This window comes from Amborella trichopoda, chromosome 3, assembly GCF_054954075.1.
Source record: "Amborella trichopoda isolate Santa Cruz 75 chromosome 3, AtrichopodaSantaCruz75HAP2 v2.0, whole genome shotgun sequence".
Lineage (NCBI taxonomy): Eukaryota > Viridiplantae > Streptophyta > Magnoliopsida > Amborellales > Amborellaceae > Amborella > Amborella trichopoda.
Window position 1 is genome coordinate 6431934 of NC_142338.1, and position 18019 is coordinate 6449952.

An 18019-nucleotide genomic window follows, 5' to 3' on the forward strand; every position below is an offset into this window, starting at 1 on the left:
GTGCATTTGTTTTCTCTTTAAGTAATATAACATATTTGTATTATATTACTTAATATATTAATAATGCATATATATTTTATAATATATTATAATAATATAGTATTTATATATATTTAAGTAGTATAATATATTCATAAAATTTATAATAATATATATATTTAATATAATAATATATAATAATATATATTTAATATAATTGAATATTATATATATATTATTTATAATATATATATTTATGTTATATAATAATATAGCATTTATATATATTTAAGTAGTATAATGTATTTATAAAATTTATAATAATGTATTTATATTATATTAAATATAATAATATATAATATTATATGTATTTAATATAATAAAATATTATATATATTTTAAACTCAGCCTTCTAAACTCATCCTACAAGATTATGGTAAAAGTCCTTGCCTCTAGGCTTCAACTTATCCTCCCCTCCATCATCTCCTCCTCTCAATCTGCTTTCATAAGAGGTAACCAGATTGTCGATGGGGCTTTAGTGGCCCATGAGTGTATTCACTCGAGACACCTGTCTAAACAACCAGGTCTTATCTTCAAAATTGATTGGGAAAAAGCTTATGACCATGTGGACTGGTCAATACTGGACGAGTCCATGGCAAGAATGGGCTTTGGGGAAAGATGGAGAATGTGGATGAGAGGTTACTACTCCCATCCACACTTCTCTATTCTCATCAATGGAACCCCAAAAGGATTTTTCTGCTCCTCGAGAGGTCTCTGTCAAGGAGACCCACTTTCCCCCTTCCTGTTTGCAATTGTGGCAGAAGTTTTCAACCGCTCTATCTCTCGAATTTACCAAGCAGGACTCTTCTCTGGCTTCAAAACCGGCAGACATGGCTCAACGATGTCTCATCTGCAATACGTGGATGACACCCTGGTGTTTATGAAAGCCTCTCCAAGCGAAGTCAGTACCCTCAAATTGTTCCTCAACTGTTCCAAATAGCAACGGGGTTCAAAGTTAATTTGCAAAATGTGGCAATGACAACTGCAGAAGTCAGAGCTCTTGTGCCAAGCTGGGGGTGTTCTGTAGATGAACTCCCTACCACCTACCTTGGTCTGCCTCTAGACCTGGGACACCAAAAAAGAGACAATGGTCCCAAGTTCTAAGCAAGGTAGATATGCACTTGGCAGGGTGGAAGGGCAGATTCCTTTCAATGGCAGGTAGAATGACTCTGATTAAAGCTACTATAGCAAACTCCCCAATTTACCTCATGTCCCTCTTCCATATGGCTGCACAGGTGGCTAATCGTCTAAACCAACTCATGAGAAACTTCTTATGGTCGGGGCAGGCTGAAAAGAAAAAGTTTCATCTAGTATGTTGGGACAAAGTTTGCCGACCCAAAAACCAGGGTGGCCTAGGTATCATAGTCCTTCGAAAACACGATCTGGCTCTCCTCGAGAAATGGTGGTGGTGCCTTGCCACTCAGCCAAATGCTCTTTGGGCACAGGTTTTAAGGCATAAATATCGTATCTCTGAGGGTGCTTGGATGCCTGAGAGGATTCAGCGGCACAACGCTTCAGGAGCCTGGAAATCATTCTCAACAGTCTTCACTCTTTCCAAAAGGTCTGTAAGATTCCACCCAAGAGAGGGCTTGAGAGTAAAGTTCTGGTCAGATTTGTGGTTAGGGCCTTCTCCACTGCGTGAGGAGTTCCCAACACTCTACTCACTAGCTCAAAACAAATAATCTTCAATAGCAGAGGAGATGATGTTGATTGGAGCGCGTAGAGTTTGGGACCCTTCTTTCCTAAGGAATCTAACAAAAGGGGAAACCAGCCACTTCCAGGTTCACTCAACAACCCTACACTCTTATCTTTATCCTACCTCAAGGTAACGATGATATTGTTTGGACCCTAGCCTCATCAGGGAACTTCTCGATTGCCTCTTTCTATAAAATCTTAACCCTTTTACCTACCCTCTCGTGATCTAACAACTTGGTACAGTCTAGAGTTTGGGCCACCATTGCTCCACCTAAAGTCCTGACCCTTAATTGGCTAGCCTTCTCTCACAAAGCCCTCATAGTGGATCACCTACAGAAGAGAGGGATCCCCATCCCTAATAGGTGCGCTTTGTGTGAATGTGAGGAGGAATCAAATCTCACCTTTTTATCCTTTGTGATTTCTCCTACGACCTTCGGGGGCGAATACTGCAAATGTTCGTCATTAAGTGGGTCACTCCCCCTTCGGTCAAGGCTTTGATTTTTTATGATCTTGATTCATGTTGGCCTAAGGCCGGAAGAATCTTGTGAAAGGCAACTGTAGCTGCAACCATCTGGACAGTTGGGCTGGAAAGAAATTCAAGGATCTTTCAAGGCTCTAAACTCCAAACTCCAACTCTCTTTCACAAGGCAGTATCTCTGGTCACTTTTTGGGCCTCAAATCACAAGGTCTTTTCGGGTATCTCAAGGAGTTTCTTCCTTACCCAATGGCATAACGTCCTCCTTCATCAAACGCAAATGGTCACAAGGCCAAATAACTGGCAATCTCTTCTAGAGGGCAAAATCAAGTTAAATTTTGATGGGTTCTCCCTAGGTAATCCGGGCCCAGCTGGGGCAGGGGGGTCTTTAGAGACCATGAAGGCAATATTCGCCTTACTCTTTCTGTGTACCTTGGCCTTAAGGACTCCCATCAAGCAGAAGCCTTGGCCCCGCCCTCTTAATTTCCTTGAAAAACTACAATCAATCTTGGGGCTCACACCTCATAGTGGAAGGTGACTCACAAAATGTCATCTCTTGGGCAAGTCGAACAAGCTCTCCTCCATGGCATCTAACTCCAATTTTTGATAAAATTCACCACACTTGCAGGGCTATGGACGTCTCGTGAAAGCATATCTGGAGGACGTCCAACGACTTCACAGATCGCTTGGCGAAAGAGGGAGCTAGAAGTCAAAGTCAAGAAGTTCAACTGGATCCACCTTCTTTTTTGCGCAGGACCAGTGGCACACATCTTAAACCTTTCTATTCATAGGCTTTTTCTTTAGTTGTATTTTTTGAAAGCTCAATGTAAATCAATGTAATAGGGCAACATCTATAGGCCCTTTTTTTTTGTACATGATAGACTAAACAATTTTTTGCCCATGTGTGGGTGACTTCGGACCACCATAGCCTTGTAATATTTCCTCATTAATACAAGTTAACTTTCTCTCAAAAAAAAAAATTATATATATTTCTTATAGAAATATATAATATATTTCTTATAGAAATATATAATGTATTATATTTATATTATATTATAATATAGTATTTATATATGGGAAAAGTTTATATAGAGCTGAGGCTCTGTACAATCAAATTAGAGCCTACCTCAAAAATTTCACTATTGTTTTGATGCTCAAATATCTTCAAATTGATCATCTCGACATCGAGATGCATGGACATAAGAAAAAAGTGGATTTCAAATTATGGAAATAGTGTATTTTGTAACACATTTTTGGACCGTCAATTTTCAAGATTTTCAAGTTTTCATAGAAATGTTGATCAATACTATTTTTGAAGCGTTAAACCTTATAAATAAAGATGAAATATATTTTAAGGCTATCACAAAGATTTCAAGTATTAAAACTACATTTCTCGACACTATTTGAAGGTAGGCTCTAATTTGTTTGTTTAGAGCCTAGGCTCTATACAAACCGCACCCTTTATATATATATTTAAGTACTATAATATATTTAATAAATTTATAATAATATATATTATTATTTATAAAATAATATACAATAAGTAATATTATTATTTATAATATATATTTGTTATATTAAGTAATATATATTTGTTATATTATATATAATATTATATATATTTAATTAATATAATGTATTTATAAAATATATAATAATATATACTATTGTTTATAAAATAATATATAATATATATTATATATAATATTATATTATACAATATATAATATATTGTATATATAATATATATATTTATGGGAAAGGCTGGCATTAGCCCACTAGCTAACAGCTATAGTGTTAGCTAATGACCCATGTTGAATCTGGGCCCAATCCTAGTGTCACGATTGTACTTTGTATTTGTATTTTCATTTTTTTCTACAAATCCAAATCACTTGAAATTTTGAGCGTCTATTCTTTAAACATAGGAGAATTTAAGAAAAATATAAAACTATAATTTGCAAAAATAAATTGACCAAAATACTCCCGAAATTTTTCAGGGGTATGTTGGTCAATTTATGTTTTACAAATTATTTTTAATATTTTATTAGGTACGCCTTGATGAAAAAAATGAACGCCTAAAATTTCAAGTAATTTGGATTTTTAGAAAAAAATGAAAATTCAATTACGAAATGAGGTCGTGATTGTCAGATCGGCTTTGATTCAATCTGGGCCGTTGACTAACACTGTAGCTGTTAGCCCGTGGACTGACACCAGCTTTTCCCTATATTTATTATATTATATATATAATATACATATCTATTTAAGATTTTATGTAAATATTTTCACACAAACCAAGCACTATAAAACATATGAAACTCTTTACGCAATGCTTTTTAAATGTGCTACCAAACATGTAAAAAGAATGCATATACAAATATTTAAACAGGTAAAGTATTTACATATGTAAATATTTCTCGTGAAATATTTACGCGCGAACCAAACTTACCCGTAGAATATCATGTGGTGGTCTTAGATATCTTTCTATTTGGAACTTGAAGAAGATATTCATCTCTATTTGAAAATTTTGATTTTGATGCATGGTGGCATCTATTCTCATTTTCTGTTCAATTGAATATTGGCATTTGTTTTGCCAAGCTATCAAAGTTTGTCTTGGTGAGGCACTTGTTCATTTGTAGGTGATTATTTTTACTATATAGCTTTGTCGACGGCTACAAATGTATGAATCATATTACTAGTTTTCCAACAGACAGGCCCAACAGCAGCTGATGTGGAGATAGCAGACTGGCTACGTAAGAACCACTCTGACAGAAGTATCATTCTTGCTGTGAACAAGTGTGAATCACCACGCAAGGGGCTTATGCAAGCCTCAGAATTTTGGTCATTGGGGTTAGTAGTTTAGTTTTTCTTGAATTGATGTGTGACCTGTTGTTCATTTGATTATTTTTTTGTGTTAGGGTTCTTAGAAATTGTTCAATATTTGATTAGTTTTTACTATCTAGAAATTGTGCATACGATTTATGACTGTTATCTCTAAGTTGTGGTTATAGTTTTGGTTGAGTGAGAGGATTATGGGGAAATGAGGATGGAGTTTGTCCTTTCAAAGTTGGAAGGCAGCTAGTGCTGAGTATTTTTCCAACCTTTTTCGTATGTCTTGGCATCACAGAGGTTGGAGAATGCAAACCAGCGCCAATGGTTATACTTAAGCAACAAAATGCTACATAATAAAAAGAAAACAAAAAAGTGAGCATGTGAAGCACTCATCTTCAAAGCCTTTGCCGGCGTCAATTTATGAAAGGAACAAGTTTATATAAGGTTGACACCTTAAAATGCAGCATTAAGGTGCACCTCTAAAATCCTTTGGAAAATGTTATTTTGATGTTGGAAAAACTTCTAATTGATCATGTCAACATTGAGGTGTATAGATCATCATCATTTTTATCAAAGCCTTTTCCTAACTAATTGGGGTCGGCTAGACGAATCCTGGTCTACCGTTTTGCTCTATTAAGGGCCATGCCTTTAGTGAGGCTATAAGTCCTAATATCTTTTCTCACGACTTCCAATCACATCATTTTGGGGCTACCTATCCCTTGTCTTTTTTGAGCCTTCCACTTGAACTAACTCGCACCTCCTAACAGGTGTTGTACTGGGTCTGCACCACACATAGCCAGCCTACCTAAGTCTATTTTCTCTCATCTTATCGCCTATTGGTGCCACTCCTAAATTCTTCTGAAAATGTTCATTTCTAATTCTATCCCTTTTTGTCTTGCCACCCATCCATCTCAATATCCTTATCTCAGCTACACTTATTCTATGGGTATGTTGTTTCTTGACCGCCCAACATTCTGGCCCATAAAGTAAAGCTGGTCTCACAGTTGTCCTAATAGAACTTTCCCGTTAGCTTCATCGATATGTGGCGATCATATAAAAATGGTACATCTTGCAATGCATTATCTAGATCGTCAATTTTCAAGATTTTCATGCATTATAGATTAGCTTGATTTGAACTATTTTTTAGTTTAAAATTTTATAATTAGATAAAAATTGATTCTCGTACCATCTTAAGAATTTTCTACACCAAAATTGTATGTCATGACAAAGTTTTAATGTTCACCTTAATTTGATTGTTGAAGGTTGCAACCTTATGCAAATCACGCCCTTTGTGAAATGGTTGATGCAGTCTTTGGTTTCTTGAGATGTTTTGAATGTGTATACCCAACTATTGAATGGATGGAGCACGCTATAATTTATCATCATCATCATAGCCTTTTCCTAGTAATTGGGGCCAGCTACACGAGTCCTAGTCTGTCATTCTTCTCTATTAAGGGCCATACACACAGTGAGGCCATAAGTCCTCATCTATTTTCTCACTACTACCAACCATGTACTTTTGGGCCTACCCCTTGCCCTTTTTGAACCTTCCACATGAACGGACTCTCAACTCCTAACAGGTGCTGTACTGGGTTTGCCCTACACATGGCCAGCCCACAGGAGTCTACTTTCTCTCATCTTATTGCTTATTGGTGCCACACCTAATATCTCCCGAATGTATTCATTTCAAATTCTATCCCTTCTTGTCTTGCGACTCATTTATCTCAACATCCTCATCTCAGCTACACTCATTATATGGGTATGTTATTTCTTGACCGCCCAACATGCTGCCCCATAAAGTAAAGCTGGTCTCACAGCTATCATATAGAACTTGCCTTTCAACTTCATTGGTACGCGGCGATCACATAAAACTTCAGTTGTACATCTCCATTTCGTCCACCTAGCTCTAATTTTATGTGCAACATCTTCCTCAATCTCTCCATTGTCTTGGATTATCGACCCGAGATATTGAAAGTCTGCTCTTTTTGGTATTTCTTGGCCTTCAATCTTAACTGCTTCCTCAAGATTTTTTAAATCTTTAGATTTTAGAGCATCCCTCTTAAGTTCTTTGTGTTGACGCCGTTTCAGGTCTGATCAATGAAAACTATGTCGTCTGCGAATAACATACACTATGGTACTTCATCTTGTAGGTGCTTAGTTTAGTCGTCCATAACTAAGACAAAGAGGTATGCCCTCAATGCTGACCCTTGATGTAGGCCTATTGTCACTGAAAACTCATTCGTCTTTCCACTTGTTGTTTGCAAACTAGTTAGCACTCCCTCCTACATATCTCTCACCAAGCTGCAAAATATGAAATTGCTGATAATTACCTCGTACATAGCTCTCGTACATGGAGCATGCTATACTTATTATTCATAAACTATCAGAATGGTGAAATCTGACAGTTGTGAAATTGCTGATAAGAACTGCAAAATGTGTAGAATTGTAGATTACAATCATTATGCTTTAATGCTTTTCTTATATGCTGTAGTATAATATACATCATGAAGCCAATAGTATTTTTCCTACTCCGCTTGAGGTTTCTTAAACTTTTCACACATGCTGTCACACATATAAATATATTCATATGTGCATATGTGCATGCTCTCGATCATGCATGCTTGTGTGTTTGTGTATTATCTGCAAAGTTATTTATTTAGTGTTAATTGATCAAGCAGGTTTACTCCAATTCCTATATCTGCAGTGTCTGGCACGGGAACAGGAGAGCTTCTTAATCTTGTTTGTTCAGAGCTAAAAACTATTGAGGTATGTCTGTCTTGGAGCGTGCATGCTTGACATTTTTTCTAGTTATTTCTTAAATGAAAGTAATTACAAGGAAACAAAAATAAAGTGCAAATGGGAAGGAATGTCAAAACACTGTATGCATGGTGCAACGTGATATTTTGAGATTTTTTTTGCTTCCATTTACTATGCCCTGATAACTTTGCCCTTGGTTACTTTTGTGGTTTGACTGGGATGGTCCTATTTTGAAACAGTAAACACATAGATGATCTCAATGATAGGGGCATCAAACAAAATCTGCATATTGTAACTACCCTAATGCGCCATGGCCATCAAGTTTGTAGAATGAGTTTTCTGTTTTTCTTTTCTTATTAGATTATTGGCCCTAGTTCATTGCAACCATGTACCGTGGATGCACGGTTTTCAATAGATCAGATGCTCAACTTATCGTGTAGGTAAATGAATGACTTATAAATGTTCAGAACAATTAGTTCATAGTTATAGTCTTTTTTTTTGGGTAATTTCATGGTTGTAATTTCTTAGGCATCTTGACTTTATTTTTTCCCCCCCGATAAGTATCTGGTTCCCTTTCTATAATTAGTGATGGGTGAGGTTTGTATAAGGTGCCCTCCTTATACTGTAGAATTAAGGCACATCTTTAAAATTTACTCAGAGATGTAGTTTTGGTGTTAGAAACTTATATTGGCTTTTAAAATATTTTTTTATACTTAGTTATGTAATTTAAAATTTTAAAAATTGTACAGATTGAGAAGATCTCTAAACACTTGAAAAAGTTGAAAATAGACGGTCCAGATAACTTGTTACAAGATGCATTATTTTTAGAACTTGAATTTTCTTTTTTCCCCCATCATTTCCTCATAGCTCGAGGTCAAGATGATCAATTGAAGGTTTCTCCAACATCATAGCACTCTCCTTTAGAGGATCTTTGAGGTGAACCTTATTTCCGTTGCAACCATACATAAACATTCTCCTTTAATGTTAGTGTGTTACCATGCCTTGTTAGATATTGTTGTTCTCTGATCCGGTGCCAACCACTACGTATAATGCTTTGTATAACAATGCTTATCTCGTTGTTCATTTCATCCGATATGTTAATTCACAATTTGACACCACTAGGGTACTCTTTAAGTTTTCTACTACTCTTTTAGGTCACGGGTCTTTTGGCTTCAAACTTGACCCTTATGGGAATTATCTGCCTCTATTTGGAACTCATGTGTGGCTTCAATAGGCAATAAGATGAGGGAAAGTAGACTTTGAAGGGCTGGCCATGTGCAGTGTAGACCGAATACCACACCGGTTAGGAGGTACGATTTGGTTCAATTAGAAGACTCTAAAAGGGCAAGGGAAAAGCCCAAAAGAACATGGATGGAAGTAATGAGAAAAAATATGGAGACCTATGGTCTTAGTGAGGGTATGGCGCTTACTAGAGCAGAATGGCATAACAGGATTTGTATAGCCGATCCCAGATGGTTGGGATAATGCTCAGATGATGATGATGATGACCTACCTCTATTTACTGTAGATATAGATTCTCATGTTGGGAACTACATACTTCGTTGATGGCGTGGCAAGTATGACAAGTGAAGACTATCATCTATTGGAGCAACTGATTCCTCCTGATGCATGCATCTATTCGGACAATACATATCCGGAGGAACTGGCAAGAATAATAAGACAAGCGAATACTGCTCGAATGATTTCTTTAGTTGAGTTTAATTGATTGTCATTATTTACTAATTTAGTTTCAATTTCTTTTATATTTAGTTAAAAGAGAGGACAATTAAGGTATTTTACTTTAAGTTAGGGTATTTTATTTTAAGTTAATTTAAGCTGGGACTGTTTAGTCATTTTTTTTGGAGAAAAGTTCTAATGACTTGTAATTAATGAAAGTTATTGAAGGAGGCCCATGGATGAGAAGTGGGATTATTCATGCTTTTTTTATAGAGGGGAAAAAAAGGAAGCTTTTGCAACCTAGTTAGGTTTCCTTCAATTTGTGCTTGTGTTTGATTGGAACTTGTTTAATTTTTTGTTTCCTTCATCAATCCCTGTATCATTTGGTATCAAAGTGGAGGCTTTGTGATCGGCAAGGGAAGATATTTTCGATCAAGCCTGGGTTTCCGGATATTTTTTTTTTGGGTAATTCAGTGGAGAAGACATGCAACTACCCGTTTTTTTAAGTAGATTAGGAGTTAGCTTTTTGAAGGTGCTAGTGGTGGGAATGGAAACTACAATGTGGTGACTAGGGTGTGGAGGTGCTACCACCACGACCCCAGCCCCTTTCCCGGGGTTTGCTGATTTCAACCTAGGTTTGCTAATTTTCCCTACATCATTTGGTGTCAGAGTGAAGGTTTTGTGATCGGCAAGGGAAGAAATTTTCGATCAAGCCTAGGGTTTACCGATTTCAACCTAAAATTTACGATTTTTTACCTAGGGTTTATGACTTCAGCCTAGGCTTTGCTGATTTCAACCTATGGATTGTAATTTCAACCTAAGGTTTTTGATTTCAGCCTAGGTTTGCTTATTTTCAACCTCTGATTTTCTACCTAAGATTTGTAATTTCGGCAAGCCCATGGCAACTGGAGGGGATGTGGAGGGGAGCTCTTGTAGATCCATCCTGTGATGCAAGAGATTGAAGATCTCAAGAGGCAAGTTGATGAAGGGCAAAATTATTCTTTAATTTTTATTCAATTTCAAAGGATGCAGATTATAGTTTTAGTTCTAGGATTTCTTAGGAGTTCTAGGGTTTTTATAATTTTTATTTACTTCATGAGTATTATTCACAAGTGCTGTTACGAATTTTAAGTTTACGTTAGGATTATGAGTCTATGTATTGATTGTTTGGAACTTTTTGTACTTGGAACGTTAAATAATTTTATAAAAAGGTGTGTGGGGGCCTTGGAGAAGGCAATCACGTGGTTTTCCATAATTGAGAAAAAAAAAAGAAAGCTCATGCTTTTGCAACCCTAGCTTGGGTGTGAAGAAGAAACCCTAGGTTTCTTTGAATTGTGCTTGTGTTTGACTTTGTTTCTTGCTAATTTTACTATTTTCACAAATTTTCTTTTATCCATCACAGCTTAGGATTTCTTCAACAACATGGCCAAAGAACTATAGCCAAGTCTAAGGATGCTGATTTTGGCCCAAGTTTTGTTAAATCAGCTTAGATCTTACTGATTTTAACAAGTTTTTGTTCATCATTACCAAGGGTTTGTGATTTCGGAGAACCCATGGTGGTTAGAAGGGATCGTGGGAGGCTGGGTTTGATAGACCCATTCCATGATCCTAGAGATGACAGAATGGACGAACTTGAAAGGCAAGTTCATTAGTTGATGCAACAGTTCACGAGCTTCAGTAGTGGGCAAGACGGTGATCTTTCAGCCCAAGAAGGTCTCGAGTGCAAGTCTTTTCACTTTCACGCTCTACATGGGATTGGAGTGATGATGATAATGATAAAAGACCTAGACGTGGGGAACATCACTCTATGGTTTTTGATTTAAAGGATGAGAATCTTGATTTTGCCACATATTGCATAAAAAATCAGGAAGTTGTAGATTAAAATTCACTACGAATATTCGATACATACTCCGATGGACAACAAGATTGTTGAGGGGATTTGATCTATGATAAGGATGAAGATGATGATGAAGAGATCAGTGTTTTAAAAAGCGGACTGCTCAACGCCCAGGCCTAGGCATCCAAATTAGGCAGATATTCTTGGGTGCTCGCCTAGGCGCCCGGGAACCTGACTAGGCGGCCGCTTGAACCCGCTTAGGCGACCGCCGCCTGTGCCCCGCCCAAGGGCGAAAATGCCCCTCGTTGATGACATTTTTGGGTTATTTTTTTAATACTAAAGGGGCAAAATTGTGAGTTTTAGGTTGATTTGAAACCTAAAACCCATTAGAGCCTATTTTAGAGAGAGAAAAACCCCCAAAAAAATTTCTTTCTATTGGGCCGCCCATGTTCTTGGCGCCTGCCAAGGCGCTGGGAGGCCTGGACCCCCTTGGCTGCCTAGCGGTTTTTGAAACATTGGAACATATTTTGAAAGAGGGTGAAGAATATGGAGAGAAGGAAATAGGAGGACTGATCCAAATCATGGCCTTTGAAGATCTAATTAATATCAAAGGGGCAAGACATTCAACAGATTTAAGGCATTGGAATCAGAGTAGCGTAGAGGAAGAGTGCGCTTTCAGAAAGTAATGAAATAGGTGTCGAGAAAACCTTTAAAGACCCGAAAATTAGGTTTGAAGTTTCCTATGCGATTTTCAATGGGAGTTCAAGGATAGCTTTATATACATATCAGGATCCGTTTATCGAGGAATTTTTTTTTACAACGAATGATGTTTGAGTCGACAAAGAAAAAGAGGTTTGAAAAAATTGGTTTTGATGCTGAATTCATCTAAGCACACTTTATAACTCTAGGACGACTTTTCTCCAACCAAAGGAAAATGATGGAGGGAAAATTATTCTTATTTTTAATTTTTTATTCAATTTTAAGGGATTTATATTATAGTTTTAGTTTTAGGGTTTATTTCTAGGGTTTTTTTACGCTTTTAGGGATTCTAGGGTTTTTATATTTTTTATTTACTTCATTAGTATTATTCACAAGTACTGATGACAGGAGTCAAACTGTCATTATGAATTTTAAATTTCAGTTAGGATATAAGGGTTCAATATTATTTGTTTGGACACTTTTTGTACTTGGAACATTAAATAATATTATAAAGAGGTGTGTGGGGGTCTAGGAGAAGGCAGTCGCTTGATTTTTTAGAATTAAAAAAAAAGAAAAGCTAAGGTTTTGCAACCTTAGCTTGGGTGTGGAGAAGAAACCCTAAGTTTCTTTGAATTGTGTTTGTGTTTGGCTTGTTTCTTGCTGATTTACTGTTTTCTCAAATTTTCCTACATCACAAGTTCAGCAGCGTGCACAACTTGGATCACTCATCAGCAAAACGGTAATTTTCCGCCCAAGATATGTTGAGTACTACCCTTTTCATCGTTGTTCTTTATGTAATGAGTAGAGTGAAGAGGAAAGTGATAGAAGACTTAGACGTGGGTGACATTACTCTAGGTCTTTCGATTTAAAAGTGAACATCCATGATTTTGATGATTAGCCTGAACCCAAAGAGTTTATTGATCGGTTAAATACTGCAAGAGGTTTTTTTTTACAAACTTCTTGAAAATAAATAGGTGAAAAATTATTGCCGTTAAAGGAACATTACTCTAGTACTTTCGATTTGAAGGTGAACACATCCATGATTTTAAATGTTTATTGATCGGTTAAATACTGTAAGAGGATTTTTATTACAAAGTTCTCGAAAATAAAAAGGTGAAAAATTATTGCCATTAAATTGAATAAGGATGCTTTGCATGGTGGGAACAGCTTAACGCTAGAAGGAAAATATTGGGAAAACCAAAAATTAATTCTTGGGAGAAGATGAAAACAAAATTGAAGGAAAACTACCGACCTAAAAATTATTTGCAGTCCTTTTACCAAAGAATGAATAACCTTTGTCAAGGGTATAAGAGTGTGGATGAAATATATGGATGAATTTCATCAGTACATCCATACAAGACGTGGTGGTGTTACAATGTTAATGGACATTGGTGTTGCAAGACTCCCTTCCAATGTTCCTTTAGAAGATGGGCAGCAACGTGTATGAGGTCACTTTGCCTTCGCATATGGAGATCCACTAATATTTTTAACATTACTGATTTGTCCACGTATCATGGACCAAATGTTAGTGAAGATGAAGGTTCTAACTCGAGGGCGACTTTTCCTTACCAGGAGAGAATGATGACATGAAAAGTATGACAAGCGAAGACTATCATTATTGGAGCAGCCGATTCCTCCTAATGCACACATCTATTTGGAGGATCCAAACCCGAGACGAGCTACTAAGAAGACTAAGAAAGAGCAAGCACTGGTTAGATGATTTTAGTTTGTTTTAGTTTATTACAATTGTTTTTTGTTTTAGTTTTTATTTCTTTTTTTTTTTGGTAAAAGAGGGACAAATAAGGTATTTTACTTCAAGTTAGGATATTTTATTTCAAGTTACTTTTAGGTTGGGATTGTTTAGTCATTTTTATTTTGGAGAAGGGTATTTATGAATTTTTGTAATTAATTAAAGTTATAAAAGGAGGTTTGTGGAGGAGAGGGGGAACTATTCCCTTTTTTTTTTGTAGGGAAAAGACAAAGGAAGATTTTTCTCCCTAGGTAGGGTTTTGGGGAGGAAACCCTAGTTTCCTTCAATTTGTGCCTGTGTTTGATTGGAACTTGTTCAACTTCTGTTTTCTTCATCAAATCCCTACATCAGTCTTCCTAGCCTCTGTGTGCATGAGGTGTTATTCGATGATTACTAGTTAGCCTCCTGGCTGAGTATTCAGGTACCTTGTTGCTGCAGGTTGTTCTTGTTTCATTTTTACAGTCTTCTGCCAGTAAGCTTGTGCATAGTCAATGGTTGAATTTATGACTTTCTCTAGGAATCTGCCAACCTCTTTTTTGTTATGTGACTTGTGCATTGGAATTGTAATGATAAATCTAGATTTTATACAAATTGAGATGGTGTTAATGCAATTTAGATCCTTATTCCTTTTGTTATTCTTTGTATCAAAGCTTTTAGTTGGATTACTGTGTCTACTTATGTGGAACTTGGGGCATGGAATCCTGCATTTTTGTGGTCTGGATTCATATGGAAGTTACTTTTGCCAATTGTGTTGAGGGTGTGGAAGGGTAGGAGAAAATAAGAAATGATGTGTTATTTTATTTTGAGAAAGTAGAAAATTGCGGTGATCTTTAATGAAAAACAACAAAGTAATGTTAGTGCTCTAGGCAGGTTCTTCCTAGCTGGTTGTAAGTTTAAGCCTTTCCTTGGGGTCCATATTCAGTAGCAAACTTCACAGGTCCATCATTATCAAGGATTCCCTCGATGTATTCAATGATTTATTGGTGATTCCACTCTCCATGAGTGTTACAGCTTTTTTTTTTTCTTTTTTGGTTAATAGAACTTTGTTTTTAATTAGGCCACTCTCCATGAGTGTTACAGCCCTTTTTGTCCTTAATAGAAACTTCATACCTAATTGGGACAGATGGGATTATTTTTCACATGCCCAGGGAACAGAATTTTTTTCTTCTGAATTACAATCTCTTTACAGACTAGTAGCTTCCTTTGTTTTCTTTAAAATAATTGTTAAAAGAAAATAATCAGATAGTCAGAGCAGAATATGCTTATGTATTTCCAAAATTGTTCTTGGATTGTTTTTTCAGATAAATATATGTAAAATGTGTGTGACGCAATAAATGATATCCAACTGGGCCTGCCATAACTAAATATATTGCTATTTTTCTTTATTTTTATATTAACTATTTAGTTTGCTCTTTCTTATCTGAAAGCTTTGTTTTCTTTGTGTTTCTAATTCAAAGGAGTATCGGGCTTTGATGTCTAAGGTAGATAAATGATTTTCTTCAGAAAATGAGATTGCTTAGGTTCTATTTAATAATCGTTTTTTCAATGTTCTTGTTTATTGCTGATCATGTTTTAATGTACACTGACTATAGGACTCTGAAGAATATGATGGATTGGAAAACTATATCCCTGCAATTGCTATCGTTGGCAGGCCAAATGTTGGGAAGAGTAGCATTTTGAATGCATTGGTTGGGGAGGACAGGACAATTGTTAGCCCAATTAGTGGGACCACACGTGATGCTATTGATACTGAATTCATGGGATCAGATGGGCAAGTATGACTATTTTGATAATCTAATACGAATGTGATTTTCCTTCTGGCAAATGACTTAAGTATAGCTTTGCAGAGTGGTCGTATGATACTGAGGAGGTATTGCTTTTGTCAACCAATCTGCATGTATCAAATCAGTTTAAGGATTCTAAATGATGTATGTATGCATGTCTGTGTGCTTGTATGGGTAGAACGTGGATAGATGGATATTTGCTATGTATTTATGTATATATGTGTGTGCTCACACCCACATGTGCATATGTGCATATGGATAAGACATGATAACTTTGGATTATGTTAATTTCTTCTCTCAAATTATTTGTTTGTTCATTTGTGTGTGTGTGTGTGTGTATGTGCATGTGTGTGTGGGTGCATATATGCATGCCCGTGTGTGTGTGCGACTTTACATTATATTAATGTATCTTGTTCTTCTCTCAATTTATTCACAGTATGGAACGTAATAGAGTGTAAACAAGATGATATGTGAGAGAGATGTAAGCTTGTGTTAGAACTTGGAACTTTGTCACTGAAATGGTTAGTAACTTAATTGAATACTCGCCACATATGTCATTTCTCTTGTCAACAACAAATTTTTTGTGCACAAATATTTCTTGTTTAAACTTATGTAAAAATTTCCCCTCTTTTACTTCCTATTATATAGTGCTACTGCTACTTGTCAAGAATGTTGATGTGATTTTCTGTAATAGCAATTTCAAGGCAGATATTTAAGTGGAACTGATCAGTGTCCGTGCTTTAAAATGCTGTTAACAAGCTCTCATCTGTAAAATTCATAATTGTCTTGAATCTTTAAAAGAATTGATGTGTTCGTGCTACATTACAGAAGTACAGACTTATTGATACAGCTGGGATAAGACGAAGGGCAGCAGTTGCTTCAGCAGGCAATCTGACCGAATCCCTATCTGTGAATCGAGCGTTTCGAGCCATATGCCGTTCGGATCTGGTGGCTCTTGTCATTGAGGCTATGGCTTGCATTACAGAGCAGGTAAGTTTCTTGTGGATATACAATATCACAAATAATTGAAGTCATATTTAAAGAAAAAACATTGCAATCTTATAATTCTTATTTTGTTTCAACTTTTTATTGGTGAAAGTTACATCCTGATGGGAGTGGTCTACAGGCCTATTTAAGTTACCCTTGTTCAGTACAACCAATGAAAGAAAAAAGAAAAAGAAACAAAATAATATAGATTCCCATTTTTTAGTATCCTCCACTTACAACTCTAATTTCAACAATTTTATGTATGATCAACAAAAATTCTTCATGTTTTGTTTTTGATTGTTAGTTCTCTTCTACATTCTTGAGATTCAAATCATACTTTACCTTCGAAAGTTTTAATTCAAATTCTACCACAGTTTCTACTTTATTGGTGACTCTGCCAAATATGTCTGGTTTGTTGGTGTCATAATCTGATAACTCCTAACCATATCTTCCTTCATCCTAAATTGTTTTAGGACTACAGAATCGCAGAGAGGATTGAAAAGGAAGGAAAAGGGTGTGTAATTGTTGTAAATAAATGGGACACCATACCAAAAAAGAATAACCAGACAGCTACATACTATGAACAAGATGTAAGGGAGAAGCTTCGTATTCTTGATTGGGCACCGATAGTCTACTCAACTGCAACAAGTGGTCAGAGCGTTGACAAGTACGTCATATGCTGTAAACATAGGGAAGGTGTGCTATAATGCTATTGCTATGTAAAACCATAATCCATTTGGGGCATGTCCTATTTTGGTTGTCTCGCTCCCTCCCTATCATGTCCCCATTTCATTGGATGGTGGACCCATTTGGACAATGGTTTTCTGTAGTGTCCTTTCTCGTAAGCATCTCACCGCTATTGAATGGTCTGACTTTCATTTTGTGATCTTATAGACATGATAATTCTTCTTATTCTGTAATGATGTACGCTTCTGCATGCTGTTTTTTGGATCTTTTGATGGCGAGCATTTTTAAGTGGCGTTATATTTTTTTTCGGGTATATCAGTCACATGTTCCTCACTAGAGCTCATTATCTCTTTGAAAGGAACGAGAGACATTTCCCCTTGATATTCTTTCTTCTCCTCTCCTTTCTCTTGGTCTTGGGATTTCTCTCTTACAATAGAAGGTAGGATTTGCAACTTCTTTGAAAGACCTTCAAACTGCCAACATTTTATGAGAATTCCAGAACACATCTTTTTGTTTTTTGAGCAACCCCAATGCTGCCATTTTGGTAAAATAACGCAGAGATTTACTGATAGGACACCTTTTTTACTACTCCAAGATGCCCCTGCTTCCTCTGATATTCACTAAAAAAATGTCATTCGCCATAAAATGTCTTTGATTGGGATACACTTCACTGGGGCTTGTGGCTCACTATATGTGACCCTCCATGTGAACTTTCGTGTGCATTGTTTTCATAGTACTTACTATCTTCTATTTGGTGTTATTCTCGTGAATACTTGAATCCTGTCAGCGTATTGGAATGGAAT

General features: G+C 36.3%; 1 protein-coding gene across 27 annotated transcripts in view; it reads left to right on the plus strand.

Annotated features, from left to right (window-relative positions):
• The window catches only part of EMB2738 (GTP-binding family protein), a 28450-nt gene that overhangs the window by 5991 nt on the left and 4440 nt on the right, over window positions 1-18019 (plus strand). For 11 of the 27 annotated variants that reach the window (XR_016052863.1, XR_016052865.1, XR_002281903.2 and 8 more), the window contains exons 5-9: window positions 4917-5056; window positions 7717-7804; window positions 15351-15533; window positions 16371-16532; window positions 17003-17196. Coding sequence is in view for 3 of the 27 variants with exons in the window: in XM_006850138.4 (XP_006850201.1) it covers window positions 4917-5056; window positions 7717-7804; window positions 15351-15533; window positions 16371-16532; window positions 17003-17196 (767 nt within the window). In the remaining 24 variants the exon portion in view is untranslated. Of the gene's footprint in view, window positions 1-4916; window positions 5057-7716; window positions 7805-13580; window positions 13720-13978; window positions 14180-15350; window positions 15534-16370; window positions 16533-17002; window positions 17197-18019 lie in introns of those variants that run through there. The other 16 variants (XR_016052875.1, XR_016052878.1, XR_016052877.1 and 13 more) reach the window with 5 other exon arrangements.